This window comes from Ostrea edulis, chromosome 1 (genome assembly GCF_947568905.1).
Source record: "Ostrea edulis chromosome 1, xbOstEdul1.1, whole genome shotgun sequence".
In the NCBI taxonomy this organism is placed as follows: domain Eukaryota; kingdom Metazoa; phylum Mollusca; class Bivalvia; order Ostreida; family Ostreidae; genus Ostrea; species Ostrea edulis.
In genome coordinates this window covers 55,155,376-55,171,120 of record NC_079164.1, presented here as the reverse complement: position 1 = coordinate 55,171,120, position 15,745 = coordinate 55,155,376, and the positions used below count along the sequence as shown (strand labels likewise).

General features: G+C 36.5%; 1 protein-coding gene across 6 annotated transcripts in view; it reads left to right on the top strand.

Annotated features, from left to right (window-relative positions):
* LOC125664628 (serine-protein kinase ATM-like) overlaps positions 1 to 15,745 on the top strand; it is a 408,026-nt gene that overhangs the window by 62,741 nt on the left and 329,540 nt on the right. For all 6 annotated transcript variants that reach the window (XR_008800024.1, XM_048897448.2, XM_048897449.2 and 3 more), the window contains exon 12: positions 13,342 to 13,461. Coding sequence is in view for 5 of the 6 variants with exons in the window: in XM_048897448.2 (XP_048753405.2) it covers positions 13,342 to 13,461 (120 nt within the window). In the remaining variant the exon portion in view is untranslated. The remainder of the gene's footprint in view (positions 1 to 13,341; positions 13,462 to 15,745) is intronic.

Sequence of the window (15,745 nt, the reverse complement as noted above, 5' to 3'; positions counted from 1 at the left end):
ACAATGTACCAAAGTATGTACCTCCACCACTTTGTTCCTGGTCTTCCAACAGGATAGTTTGAGGCCATCTGGTCAAATTTATCCACACCACCCATGTGTTTATTGTAGAGGATGTTGACATGTGGTTTTCCTGTGTTTTCATCCAGGTGTGGTGGTGCAAATGATGACAGAAATGTGATCTGGCGCTTGTCTTTGAAAGAAGTAGCTATCAGATTTCCTTTCTGCATCTGTATGATGTCTCCTCGATTCTTCAATTTTGCCTTCTTCACATTATCAGGGAGTCCTTTTCTATTTGCCACTATAGTACCACACACATAAGTTCCCACGAGCTCCAGGTGCTCAGCAAGAGTAACAGAAGAAAAGAATCGATCAAAGTACAGATGTCTGTTTTGATGGTGATAATGTTTTGATAAATTCCATACAACATCATATCCTAGACCATGCTGTCTTCCTCCTGGTTTTTTCCCCGTATAAATGTCAAAACCACAACAGTAACCAGTGTCCGACTCACATATTTGCCATACCTTGATCCCCCACTTCGTTGGTTTTGCTGGCATGTATTGTCTAAAATGCAACCTCCCCTTGAATCCAATCATTCCTTCATCAACGGAGAGGTTTTTTCCTGGTTTGTAAGTTTCTCTTAATTTCGGCTGGATGACATCGATAAGATTTCTTACTTTGAACAGCGGGTCATAAGCAGGATCGTTTCGTCCAGGTGTATTTGATGTATCCCTCAGGTGTAAATACTGGTTTATTTTCACGAAACGAGTTTTCGGCATGATTGATGCAATGAATGGGTCAGAAAAGCGTTCATCAGTACTCCAATAATTACTAATGCGTGGTAATTGTCGAACACCCATGAAAATGTTAATACTCACAAATGCACGCATCTCGTTTGCATTTGTTGGACTCCATCTTGGATCAGGTCCTTTCTGGGTAGCGTATCTGTTTGTTTCCGTTGCGAGATTTTCAAAGAAAACTTGAGGTAAAAACCTGAAGAAATAGTCGATAGGCCTTGCATCTGGATTCAGACGATTTTGCACTCCAGTTTCTTCCTCAAACGCTGGTATATTCACCTCTGAAAGTTCGTGATCCCAATCACGATTCACATTTCGCATGTAAATATCGCCGCACATCTCGTCTTCGTCGGAACTTTCTGCCGAATCCTCGCTTTCTTCTTCAGAAACATCCACATCTGATTCATTGTCAACTATTCTCCGAACTCTTTCTTGTATTTCCCTGTCCTTTTCTACCGCAGATAACACTTGTTCTTCATCAAAACCATCAAACTCACTATCACTCGATATCTCCGACGCCATTTTCAACCCACGCTAAAATTACCTTCGGAATATTCTGAATTTCTATTAATATGTTAACTGAATATAATGTAAAACCTAGAAAAAATCCGAATGTCCTGTATGACAAACCCGTATGTAAACGTCAGCAACTATTTTTGCTAGCCAATCAATACCTTTTGCTCTTTAAATAGCACAGGTAAACAAGGCCGGTTTCGGGCGGGTTAAGCACATGCCGGCGGGGGCGGATTTGGGCGGGTTAAGCACGAAAGGGTTAAAGGATTTGACACTTACCCTTTGATGCTGACATATGGTTATAAACAAACAGTTTCACTAGACTAATGATGTGGGATATTGTCATATCATTTCTGGACTAGATGTGCATGTCCTTTTTACTCATGTATTGATCTGGGTGCTTGTTAATTGTTGAAATAACAAGAAGTTGGTTTTTTTTGCAATTGGTTTTCGTCCGTCGTTGTCCATCGTGCGTTAACAATTGAACATTTTTAACTTCTTCTTAATAACTACCAGTCCAATTCTTTTCAAATTTGGTATGAAGCATCATTGGGACAAGGGGGACATAAATTGTAAATTTCAGGACTCCAGCACCCCTGGGGCCCTAGGGGTGGGGCAAAAACTGCCCAAAAATTACCAATTTTCAAAAATCTTCTTCTCAAGAACCACACACATGTAAGAAAAACTAAATGCATAGTGATGTAGAGCAGGAAGGCCTCTACCAAAATTGTAAATTTCATGATCCCCAGGGTGGGGGTTCTGACCCCAGGGCAGGGCCAAACTTGTTATATAGTGTTTATGTGTAAATTACAGGGTGGGGCCAAAATGGTCAGTTATTTAATGTGTTAACAATAGACATTTTTAGCTCTTCTGAGTCGAAGGCTCAAAGAGCTAATCATATGGCCATATGCAGTGATTGGGAAGGCCAAAATGGCCTATGGGACTATGGCCCCTCAGTTCAAGTTTTCAATGGGCCATTTTCGGATTTATTGGGCCATCAACATATTTTGAATGACCATTTTCATTAAATAGCAAATGTGCAGTGGAACATTATTGTTTTAATTGAAACTCTGAACCATGACCATGATCTTTTCCACCGCTCTTGAAAATGTTTTTACTTTGTTTCAATGTCCCCTATTCAACGGTATCATTGCTTTTACCGGCATTGGTATTTGAAGACGGTCTCTCGTTGTTGTTTTTAAATTATTATTATTTGTTTTTTTTTTTTTCACTTTCTGTCGTTTCTATATCTGTCCTTGGACTTCCAAAACTTAAACGCTAAAGTATAAGCTTGAGAAGATGTGATGAGATGTGATGTAAGAGGAAATAGTTTATTGGTTATCTATTTTGATTTGTATTGCTTCAACCAATGAGATTCGGTGTATCAGAATACATAGGAATTAAAAATGAAAGTACAAAAATATTAAGTCGTACCCAATTCATTCTAGAGAAAAAAAACCGTAAGTTACAATCGATAATGAATGCGCACTTTGGCGCATGGATTAGATAATTTAATGCGCCAATTTTCACCTGAATGGGACTATGGCATATATGCCATATGTCTGGCGTGCGGTGTGCGTCAACTTTTTGGAAAAAGGGCTATATCTCAAGAACCCCTTGGCCAATTTTTGTCAAATTTGTCACAGGGTATCCTTGGCCCAAGGGCTTTCATTTGTACTAAAACTAGGGTTGTGACCCTTTAACAAGGGGAGATAATTAGGAAAATGCAAACAAAAGTAGTGGTGGCTAAAAAATCTTCTTCTCAAGAACCACTTGGCAAATTATCACCAAACTTATGCATAAGCATGAGGATAGGTTTTAGATAAAAAATTGTTCAAGGCATCATCCTGGGGCAAAGGGTGTGGTCTCAAGGTCACTTCAAAGTTGACCTTAAATTTTGTTTTGTTAAAACTTTGATATTTTGCTTAGTATAAGGACTAGGATCATCAAATTTTGTCAGTTGATGCATCTTAGGACCTAATATCATGTTGTCTCAAAAGTAGGTCATGGTGGCCTACTTTTTGAATTTCACAGGTAATTATTATTAAATGGATTTTGATGCATATCTTGGACACTTTTGAGCCTATGATCATCAAAAGTTGTCAGTTGATGGATCATGGGACCTTGAAGTGCGTCATGTGAAAAGTATGTCACCATGACTTACTTTCTGAATTTTATAGCTAATCATTTATGAATACATTTTAGGTTGTTATTTCAGATACCGAGAGGTTTAGAATCATCAAACCTTGTAAGTTGATGCGTCTAGAGGCCTCGAAACATATTTATTAAAAAAAAGAAGGTCACAGTGACCCACTTTTTGAATTTTGCAGACATTCAAATTTCATATTTTCAATTTTAGATGCATATTTTGGACACTATGAAAGCTAGGATCATCAAACTTTGTCAGTTGATGCATCTTGAGTCTTCATAGTTTGTTGACCAAAAAGTAGGTCACCGTGACCTACTTTTGGAATTTGACGGCTATATTTGAATATTTCAGATACTATTTGACTTACAATCATCAAACATTGTCAGTTGATGGGTCTTGAGTCTTCAGAGTGTGACGACCAAAAAGTAGGTCACTGTGACCTACTTTTGGAATTTGACGTTTATATCTGAATATTTCAGATACTATTTGACTTGAATTATCAAACTTTGTCAGTTAATGCATCTTGAGTCTTTGGAGTGTGTCGACCAAAAAGTAAGTCACTGTGGCCTTCTTTTGGATTTTGACGGCTATATTTGAATACTATTTGACTTGTCAGTTGATGCATCTTGAGTCTTCAGTGTGTCGACCAAAAGTAGGTCACCGTGATCTACTTTTGGACAGTTACATTTAAATTTTCAGGTACTATTTGACTTAACATCATCAAACTTTGTTAATTGATGAATCTTGGTTAGTGAGAATTTTTTCCTGTTCTACAATGTATCAGAAGAGCGATTCTAGGCCCATGGGCCTCTTCTTAACTTCTTCTTGATAACTATCATTCCAATTCTTTTCAAATTTGGTATGAAACATATTTGGAACAAAGGGAACATAAATTGTAAATTTCAGGATTTCTGCACCCCTGGGGCCCTAGGGGCAGGGCAAAAACTGCCCCAAAATGAGCAATTTTCAAAAATCTTTTTTTCAAGAACCACACAGATGCAAGAAAAACTAAATGCATAGTATGTAGAGCAGGAAGGCCTCTACCAAAATTGTAAATTTTATGATCCCCGGGGTTGGGGTTCTGACCCGGGGGCGGGGCCAATCTTGTTATATAGTGTTTATGTGTAAAACACTTAAATAACATCTTCTTTAGTGCTATTGATACTAAATTGAAAGTAAATATATATTTAGAAAGAACAGGTAGTCTGTTACCAAAATTGTGAATTTGATGATCCCAGGGGTAGGGGTTTTGGTATCAGGGTGGGGCCAAAATGGTCAGTTATTAAATGTGTTAACAATAGACATTTTTAACTTCTTTGTGATAACTTTCATTCCAATTCTTTTCAAATTTGGTATGAAACATATTGGAACAAAGGGAACATAAATTGTAAATTTCAGGATTCCTGCACCCATGGGGCCTTAGGGGAGGCCAAAAACTGCCCAAAAATGAGCAATTTTCAAAAATCTTCTCAAGAACCACACAGATGTAAGAAAAACTAAATGCATAGTATGTAGAGCAGGAAGGCCTCTACCAAAATTGTAAATTTCATGACCCCCGGGGGCGTGGCCAAACTTGTTATATAGTGTTTATGTGTAAAACACTTAAATAACATTTTCTTTAGTGTTTTTGATACTAAATTGAAACTATATGGAGAGAGCAGGTATAGTCTTTTACCAAAATTGTAAATTTGATTTTCCCCAGAGTAAGGGTTTTGACCCCAGGGTGGGGCCAAACTTAGTATATAGTATTTATGTGTAAATTTGCTGATACTGTATAAAATCTAAATGCATACTTAGGAATAGCAGAAAAGGATTTACAAAAAATTATGAATTTCACAACCCAGGATTATGATTTTAGGATGAGTCCAAATTAGTCATATATTTTGATGTTTTAATTTAATACACCTATTATTTAAAGCCTTTCATTAGTGTATACATGCACTTTTGAGGGCAGTGAAGTTTTAAGAACACATCTTGTGTTTTACTGTTGCTGAACATTAGAATTTAGCTTAGATATTCAGAACAGGAATTTTTTTCTACATTTCATAGCCCATGGAAGTAGTGATACTTTTTCACTAGTATTCAGGTGACCGATAAGGCCTGTGGGCCTCTTTTTTAATGATATAAAACTAAATAAAATATGAATATATTATACATGTACCACTTTAAATTTAAATTCACATATATTGTTACTCTCTTTATTGCTTTTAAAAGACACTTATTACATCAGTTACAAATGTATACATAAAATGGCATTGTATAGCGGTGTACAAACTCAAGCAAGCAACGGAGAAGAACTTTTCAACGAGTTAGATTTTCTCGCAACTTCAGTGCAAGACATAGATATTTCCCTAAATTACAAAGTGTATGCATATATATTGTGACTTTTTTCCTTTGACTTTTCCCCCTACAATCTTGTTGACTTATTGACAGAAATTCAGGTGCCTGTGAATCTCTCGTACAGGAAACTCGCGAATATTCATTTAAAATTTGAGTCCCAAGCATAATATTTACCCGATTTATATCGCAATCAGGCAAATTTTCCACTCTGTTAAACGTAATGGTATACCAGGTGGGAGATCTCATTTCTGAATTACCCCGAACATTTCAAAGTCTGTCGAAATTCACACCTTCGGAAACAACGGTCGTGATTCCTTGATCCTTGACTTTGTTAAATAAACAACTCGGGTTTTGGTAATTAACCTCACACGACGCTGCATGTTAATTACACGTTAACCAATTGATAGCTTGGGTATAATAATTGATTCAGAGCAAGATGACCTCCGAATTATTACCTGTGCATTTTAAAATGAAAGTTTTAGGGGCGATAATTTCCAGAATAGTCATGCTCGACTGAAATCGAAAGTAGGAATCGCGTTGTAATCGAAAAAATGTACAATCGTTTCATAAAGGTGAAATTACACGAAAAGGTTGTAAAACTCACGATTGTTTGTTGCGTTAGACAGGTGGTTGTTTAGGACAGGTACAATTGGTTGGGTAACGCCTTGGAGGGGAAAGTTTTACGGTAACATTGAGTTATCTGCCCATTTATCAATCTTTTTTCCGTACTTAATGTAGGATGGCTCCGCTTTTCTTCTTCTTTTGTAATAAAAGAAATGTAACATGATACGTTTTCATTTTTATCATAATTTACAGGCACCCATGTTTTTTTTTAACCTGGAAGACAACCACCCATACAAATATATTTTCCCAAATCACCCCCACCCATTCAAAAAAATATCGGCTGCCGTCCCTCCCCCCCCATACGTTTTTTGCTGGAATAGCCCTTACGTGAAGTCATGTCTTCCAGATTTTTTGTAAATACTATTCTGAGGAGCTTAAAATGGCTATTTCCCCATTTTATTTTCAGATCATTACACAAAGTTTCAGTCAAACCTGATTTGTTCCCCAACCAAATTGCTTGTGATTTTGAAATATTTAAACATAGTCCAGAAATCATTCTAAACATATCAATAACTCATAAATTCTTTAAGGTAGGTAAATACTATTAGAAATTTCTGTCAATCAAATTTTTTTCCCATCTAAATAACTATAACAACTCATAAACTAACTAAAAAACCCATATTAGACAAACCTTTGCGGTTTTATTAGCTCTTCTGAGCCGAAGACTCAAAGAGCTAATGCTATGGCCATTTGTGCGGTGTGCGTAAACTTTTTAGAAAAAGGGCTATAACTCAAGAACCCCTTGGCCAATTTTTTTTCAAATTTGTTACAGGGTATCATTGGCCCAAGGGCTTTCATACATACTAAATAGAGGGATGTGACCCTTTAACAAGGGGAGATAATCAGGAAAATACAAACAAAAGTAGTGGTTGCTAAAAAATCTTGTCAAGAACCACTGGGCAGATTATCACCAAACTTACACATAAGGATGAGGATATGTTGTAGATTAAAAATTGTTCAAGGCATTACCCTGGGGCAAAGGGCGTGGTCTCAAGGTCACTTCAAAGTTGACCTAAATTTATATTTCCTTAAATCTTTGATATTTTAGTCATTATAAGGACTAGGATCATCAAATTTTGACAGTTGATGCATCTTCAAAGGGTGTCGACCAAAAAGTAGGTCACCTTGACCTATTTTTGGAATTGGACGGCTATATTTATATAATTCAGATACTATTTGACCTACAGTCATCAAACTTTGTCAGTTGTTGGGTTTTGCATGTTTGAAGGATGTTGACGAAAAAGTAGGTCACCTTGACCTACTTTTGGAATTTGACGGCTATATTTATATATTTCAGATACTATTTGACCTACAGTCATCAAACTTTGTCAGTTGATGGGTCTTGCATGTTCGGAGTTCGCTGACCAAAAAGTAGGTCACCATGACCTACGATTGGAATTTGACAGCTATATTTCAATATTCAGATACTAATTGGCTTAAAATCATCAAACTTTGTCAGTTGATATTTCTTGGGTTCTCAAAATGTGTAAACCAAAAAGTAGGTCACATTGACCTACTTTTTTTGAATTCTTAGGATTTAACTAAAGATTTAGAATACTAAGAGGCTAAGAATAGAAATGGTGGGGTTGTACAATTTATCAGAAGAGCGATTCTAGGCCCTTGGGCCTCTTGTTTTTATACTATGTACTACAGAACACATATACTCCCAAATGCAAAAGCCAAATTTTAACACAAGGATGCATGCATGATCTCATGTTTTATTAATTTATATTATACACCAAAGCACATCATATTAAGCTATAATTTATAAAAACCAATAAATATTCATTTACTGAGAGAATTTTTAAAGATATTCAATTGAAAACATACACAATTGCTGTTCAATCTGCTCACATCCTTCAGAAAAAATCACAGAATATTGCAATGTTGAAAAATTCTGAAAATCTAAATTGTTTACATGCCTGTTTTTCTCTTGTAACAAGAATAGCTGATGGCCTTACAATGAAAATATCTGATAACCTGCATTGAAAGTGAGTTTCTGTAAGGCATATGAATTATAGCTATGTAAACATGCATGTGTAAAATGCTGATGGTTTGTGTTCCCTAAACTTATTTCTTTTGGGGTAGAACATTGAAATTATTTCAATGTGTTATGCCCAAACGAAGATATTGCCAGTTAAGCCTGCATCATCTATATGTACATATTGCAAAGAGTATTCATCTTTGTTGATCAGACTGTTGATACTTGAGTCGGATTCTGAGTTATGCAGAGGAGACAAATCAACAATCAGTCTATTTTTCTTGGAATACTTTCCTACCGCTATCCCAATAGGACTTATACGGTATACCTTATACGGGGGTTTATCAAACGGCCCACTTAAAAAACCCTTTGAAAGTTCTTGTTCGAGTAGGGAATCCACTACTTCTGGTTTCTCGCGCGCAGAAAGATTATTTCTACTTTCAAAGAAGGTTTGGAGTAATTCTGAAATTCCAGTATCGAATCCATTTTTTAATCCTTCAATTAAATTTCGAACAAAACATTGGTCGTGATGATTTGATAGTTCCTCTTGAAGATTTCCAATATTAATTGGCGTGTTAACCTTTAAATCTGAAACAGTACTTTCTGCATGGGATTTGTGATCTAATAGTCACGCCTTTTCACTAGTGATACTTTGCTTTGATTTCAGTTTGTTGCACGTGGGTGCTGCGTGGTTGTTGAATTTGTATTCTGAACATATGTGGACTAAGTTGCAAGCTTTCCTCTGACACCCTGTCACACTGTTAAAATTGTTGCAAATTTCTTTGCCCTTATGCTTAATCCTTATATGCCTACCCTGAACATCAAACAGACTAGATGTTTGCGGATTTTTGTGTGATGCGCTTGACGGGGATTGCAAGGTGTTGTGTTTAATTCTGGGGCAGAAGTGGGACGAATGTGTGACACTATTGCACATTTCACAACGATTAATAGTCTATCTGGCAAATATGGTTGTAAATAGTTTTGTGTCTCTAATAGCCCAATCAATTCGGATGTTTCTCTGCTGTAGAAGTGTACTGGCCCTTGCTGAAAATGCTTTGTGGTAATCATAAAAAGCCGACCCCTTCAATGGTATCCCTTAAGTATGTGTCTAACTCTGACCTTCTCTCTGGATAGACTTCGCATAGGATGTTCTGATACTTAGTGGATGCAACAATAAACTCGCTTGAAGTCAGATTTCTTTGTAATCTGGGGTCAGTGTTGTTTTTAATTACGATGAAGCGTCCATCGCTGTCATGGAGACTATTCTCCTCAATTTCGTGGGGCATAAGTAATAGAACCAAGTTGACATCCTTACCTTGCATGATTTGGTTTCGCAGATTTGACGATACCGTTTCTATATGAGGGATGGAGTCGGAAGATATTCTTGGCGTAGGTGCGTCATATGTGAAATTTCCTGATCCTGAGGGCTCATTGTCCTGGTTGGAAACGCCGCGGCGCTTGAGCATGCTAATCTCATTCGCGAGATGCTCAACTGATCGTTGGATGTTTTGGACAGCGTTTGACAGTTCTACATGCTTCCGCCCAGCCTCGTCTTGGTGCCTAAGGAGTGGATCATTTGATGACATCCGCCCAGCCTCGTTCTCGGGATTGCTAATTAAAGATGCCGGAAGTAAAGTCAATTCGCCATGTTGGATATTTATCTCTCGGTCCTGAACCTGAATTTCACTTGATTCGTCCGTTGAGTCACTTCTGTCTTTATTCAGAACATTGTCCTTAAAAATTTGAACAAGTTGAGATTTCTTCAAATTTGCTGGCAAGATTATATTGGCTTCTCTGAGTTTATTTAACAATTCTGAAGTAGGCCAATTTTCAGGCTCGTTCAAATCCCATCGCGAATTGTTTTCGTGACGGGGTCTGACTTGTCTCTGCCTAACTGGTGCTGGTGTAGCGTTTTGTTTTCATTTTCTTCCAGGCATTTTAGAAGATATAGATGCGTAGCTTAGTCACAGTAATCACATAAAGATTGTAATAAACTCGGCAACTGGAGCGTGACAATATAAACAAAGCATGCGCACATTCACCTGTCACTGTTCACATTTGCAGTTTAAGTGTATTCACAGTAATGCTCCACTGAACATTAGCGATATAAACAGAAACAATATCCTAGAATCTGAAGGAAACTGCAATTAGACAGTGTCCGTATCAACACCCACGCGCACATTCAGATGTCGCGGTTCAAATTCGCAGTTTAGTGTATTCACTGTAAGTTCACTGAACACAAATAAATATGCACAAGCTTTAAATCCTTGAATAATATTCCGAAGGAATCAAAGAAATTTGTTTAGCCACAGAAGAACTTCAAACTGATGCAGTGATGCTATACAGCTTAATACTGATTGGTCCATTTGATCACGTGATACATGAGATCTGCCAGATTCTAAATATAGACCCGATAGCTACGATGCAGAATAAACTTACATAAACTATATTTAATAACTTAAATAACAATTGTGCACAGCAAATCTTTTAAGCTTTGAACTACCGTATTTTGCCGAATATAATACGCAGTGGTGTTTAATACGCACCCCCCACTTTGAGCCTAAAAGTTGGTGAAAAAACGCACTTCGGGTGTATAATACGCAGCAAAAATTTTGACCAAGCGGTAATCTTTATTTTATACTTGGTGTTAATTTTCACTTTAATATTTTTGCAGAAATAATGAATTCTAAACAACGCACAATAATTTGCAAACTTTTTGAGATGAGGTCTACATCGCGGTAATCTTCAATGAGAATCTTCAGGGAAATATCAACCCGGACAAGCCTGTTCATTTCAGGAAAGCACGAGATTTTGTAGCATTAAAGTCTTAACTGACTCGATATTTCCTTTGTTGAAACTTAAAATCAATCAAATAGCCGATGTTATAAAAATAAAATTAAACAATTAAACTATCGCTTATTTTACTGTAATCAACACACCATGGTAGGTACAAAGATGCAAATTATCAACTCCTTGTTAACTACGATGACTATTAAAATGTGTGAAAAAAAAATTTTGTTAGGTATTTCTTTACCCGGAGGGGGTATCTAACAAAAGCAGTGTACACAACAATGGCTTCGTAAAACACGCGCTTTTACGCAAGAATAGTTATTTCAAAGATTCAAATAAGTATTTCATTAAAAATTAGGCCTATTCATAAAACTTACAGTAAATAAACTTTTAGCAAGTGACAAAATTATTTTCCAACAATTTTAGCACGTGTCAAGGCATTATTGTGTACACATGCTTTCAATAATGGCGGCATGCGATGTAATGAATAGTCAGATCCAATGCAATTTGATTGGCTGTTTGTTTCATGATAATTGAATTATTTAGATATTGTAAGTATATATATCACATTTTCTGCAATTTTACGTTTCTGTAGTAATTTTCTTGAGGTCGAATTTTCTACTTAATAAATAGGTGAACGTGAAAAGGCGTACAGTATCCGAAGCCTTGGTCTTTGAGTGAAATATTACACTACTTAATCGCCGAGTTTCATCTGGAAAAAAAGGTCAAAAACCTATTGTGGTATATAATACGCACCCCTTTCTGGCACAAAAATATTCTCTAAAAAAAGTGCGTATTATATTCGGCAAAATACGGTAATGCAGGCATTTTCCTTGAACTCGGATTTGTCAAATATTCCAGATATGTCGAAGTGAGCCGCTAGTTCCGGTCATGATTATGGAAACCTCGAGTTTCTTATGCAGGAAAATCGTGAATACTACATTCAAAATTTCAGTCCTAAGTACCTGATTTATATCAGAATAGGGTTAATTTTTCATTCTGTTAAACATAATGGTATAACAAGTGGTAGATTTTCATTTCTGATCTACCCCACACTTCTTGAAGTTTGTCAAAATTCACACCTTCAAATACACCGGCCTTGATTCCCTGATCCTTGATTTTGTTGAATAAACAACAACTCAAGTTTTAGCAATTAACTACACACGACCCTGCATGTTGACAGCTTGGGTATAATAATTGATTCAAAGGGCCGACTCAACAAGAACACCGCTGAACTGTGCGTTTTAAAACGAAAGTGTTAGGGGCGATAATTCCCAGAATAGTCGAGCAGAACCAAAATCGAAAGTAGGAATCAATTTGTAATTGAAAAATGTACAGTCGTTAAATAAAGGTAAAATTTCGTGAAATTACACAATAAGGTTGTAAAAATCATGGTCGTTGGTCGCGTCAGACAAGTGGTCGTTTAATACAGGTACATTTAATATATAGGGTAACGTCTTGGGGGAACTTTTTATGGTCATATATGACAGTGAGTTGCTTAATACAGTGGGTCGCTATGGCAGTTTTGACTGTATAAAAATTGCCATGGTGAATTTCACAACCCAGGCCTAGGGTTTTAACTCTAGGATGGGTCCAAATTAGTCATATCTTTTAAAGTTTTAATGTTAATACACCTATTATTTTATGTAAAGCTTTTCATCAGTGTACACACTTTTGTGGGCATTGAAGTTTTAAGAACAAATCTTGTTTTATACTGTTGCTGAACATTAGAATTTAGCTTGGAAATTCAGAATAGGAATTTTTTTCTAGATTTCATAGCCCTTGGGAGTAGTGATACTTTTTCAGTAGTACTCAGGTGACCGATAAGGCCTGTGGGCCTTTTTTTCCCAGTAAATGGAAGACATCCTGATTTTGTTAACGTTATGAAAATTGATGCCACCACTGTAATTGAATTGAAAAAACACAATGGTGGATGTGACCGATCAACAGGGGATGCTTACTCCTCCTAGGCACCTGATCCTACCTCTGGTATATCCAGGGGTCTCTGTTTTCCTAACTCTCTGTTTTGTATTGCTTATAGGAGTTATGAGATTGATCACTGTTCGTTATCTTCGCCTTTCATCATACATGTATTTCATCTATTGAAATGATACTCATTATTCAAAATTTGAAATTTTCTTTAAAAGGGTAGAGGTGATACATCACTTAATGTTGTGTGCAAAGTCTTTCATCAAAGTGTGGAATACATTCTCTGAAGTATCAGAAGGTGGTGAAGTCCTGAAGAAAATTAGCTTAGCAGCATTAAGGTATTTATGTTCATGTTTTACTCATTGAAGTCATTCTTCCCAATACCAATTAAAATTCTATGAAATCCAGAAACCCATTGTATGAATCCTGTGTATTTGAATACATCAACCATCACTGGCACTATACAGAAACACAAAGAGGGAATATATTTTAGGATTAAATATCATAGGCACCTGGGTCAAGTATATTACACTATAACCTAATGTAAACAATGGAGGAAATTCAAATCATAAATGGATATTTCTCTCCGATCTCTGTTGTCTCTTTTTAGGTCACCTGAGTAAACTCAGGTGACCTATTGTAATCGGTTGTCGTGCGTCATCCCTCATGCGTTAACAATTGAACATTTTTAACTTCTTCTTGATAACTACCAGTCCAATTCTTTTCAAATTTGGTATGAAGCATCTTTGGGACAAGGGGGACCTAAATTGTAAATTTCAGGTCTCCAGCACCCCTGGGGTCTTAGGGGCGGGGCAAAAACTGCCCAAAATTGACGAATTTTCAAAAATCTTCTTCTCAAGAACCACACATGTGGAAGAAAAACTTGTAAACATCATTTATAGAATATCTGGATGGCCTCTGTTGGCCATGTATTCTTGCAGAGAACAACCACAGGAGTATCTTATCCGAGAACAGAGCAGATAAGATGCCAGTCTGCGAAATTAGCGGTAGTTTGAATGCCCGCGGCCAGTGATTTTCCTGTCGGACTTGTAAAATCCGCTTGGCAACAAGTCCGACTGGCTTGTAAAAAAAAAATTACCCGTCGGAGTTTTAATTTGACAATCGAAAGTAAATAAATATTACGCGCATGCTCAAGACATAGAATTAGAATAACTCGCCCCAAACAAAGTCATTCGTCCCATCTTCACTCGGTCTGTTCCGGATTTGTCTTGAAAATTATTCAGATTTCGCATGCGTATAATTTACTTTCATTTTCGGGCAAGTGAAATTGAGTTCGGGCATGTGGATTTCCTGAAAATGGTTGCCCAAATGGCTTGTGGTTTGCAAATCTTAATATCATTGACTGAGATGCCCCTGTGGAACAGTCTTGGTGTCCCGATCAACCAAAAACAGCATTCTGCAAGAACAACGTAGTCGATTGTAGAATTATTTTTTACGAAAACTTTAGGACAAAGCTTTGCCATCGAGTAGACTGGATTGACGATGATACCTTGACTGAAAATCCAGAGGCATACAAATGAATATCAGACATTCGTATGGCAGAGTTACGGAATAAAGCGAGAAATAATGCCCAACTGTGGAATTCATCAGGTTAAAGAATGGTTGCCAAATTCAGCTAGAACTGGAAACGTAGGCAAATTACGAATATTTAAGTCAAGGATGTACAAATTCGTAATCCTCCGATAGCTAATGTTACAAATTCGTAATCCTCCGATAGCTAATGTTCTCAAACTATGATTATACGTGAAATCAATTTGAATATGTAATATTTATAGATTAAATTTATGATTCAACGATTGATTTAATTTCATAATTTCTTAATCATGGACAGGTAAATTTTTAACACATTGTATTTCCTATGTATTTCTTTCTGTGTAGCATTTAACACCTAGGTAGGCCCTGGTCACTCCAGGTGAATAATATCTGTTTGGATTAAGTAACCGTATGGTCATGAAATGTGTCTTTAAGTCATTTTTACCAAGTAAATTATCTGCACCCAGGCGGATAATGAGACATGTAAAAAAAAACCCACACGCTTAAAATACGAACATCTCAGGCACCATGCGTTAATTAGAAAGGGGTTTAATATAATTACTACCTTGTAAGCTTCAGAAATATTGAATGAAATTTAGAATGGTTATATAATTATGTAACGAACCAGATACCTATCATCGACATTGAGTACCTCGTGATTATTTCTATACACGTACATAGCGTGGACAATGAGTACCTCAGAATTATTTATTTTTCATGAATAATCATTTTTTGGTTATAAATGAATACCGGATATACATGTGTAGTATAATTATGATCGAAATCCACATACTTTAATTTTTGACACCAGGAAAGACAATTCCAAATATAACGCAAGTCATGTTAAAGACCATAGAGAAGCGATAATATTGATGGTGAAATTTTATGGTATGAATCTGTAGACCAGTTGTTTTGAAAAAGTTACCCGACTTTTAAGTGGGTCAACAACAAAACCTTCAAAATTGAACTGAAATAAAAGCAACCGACTTACAGGTGACCAATACTTTTAGGCGAGTATGTACGGTAGGGAAAATCTTTAAAAATCTTCTTCCAAAGAACCATTGGACC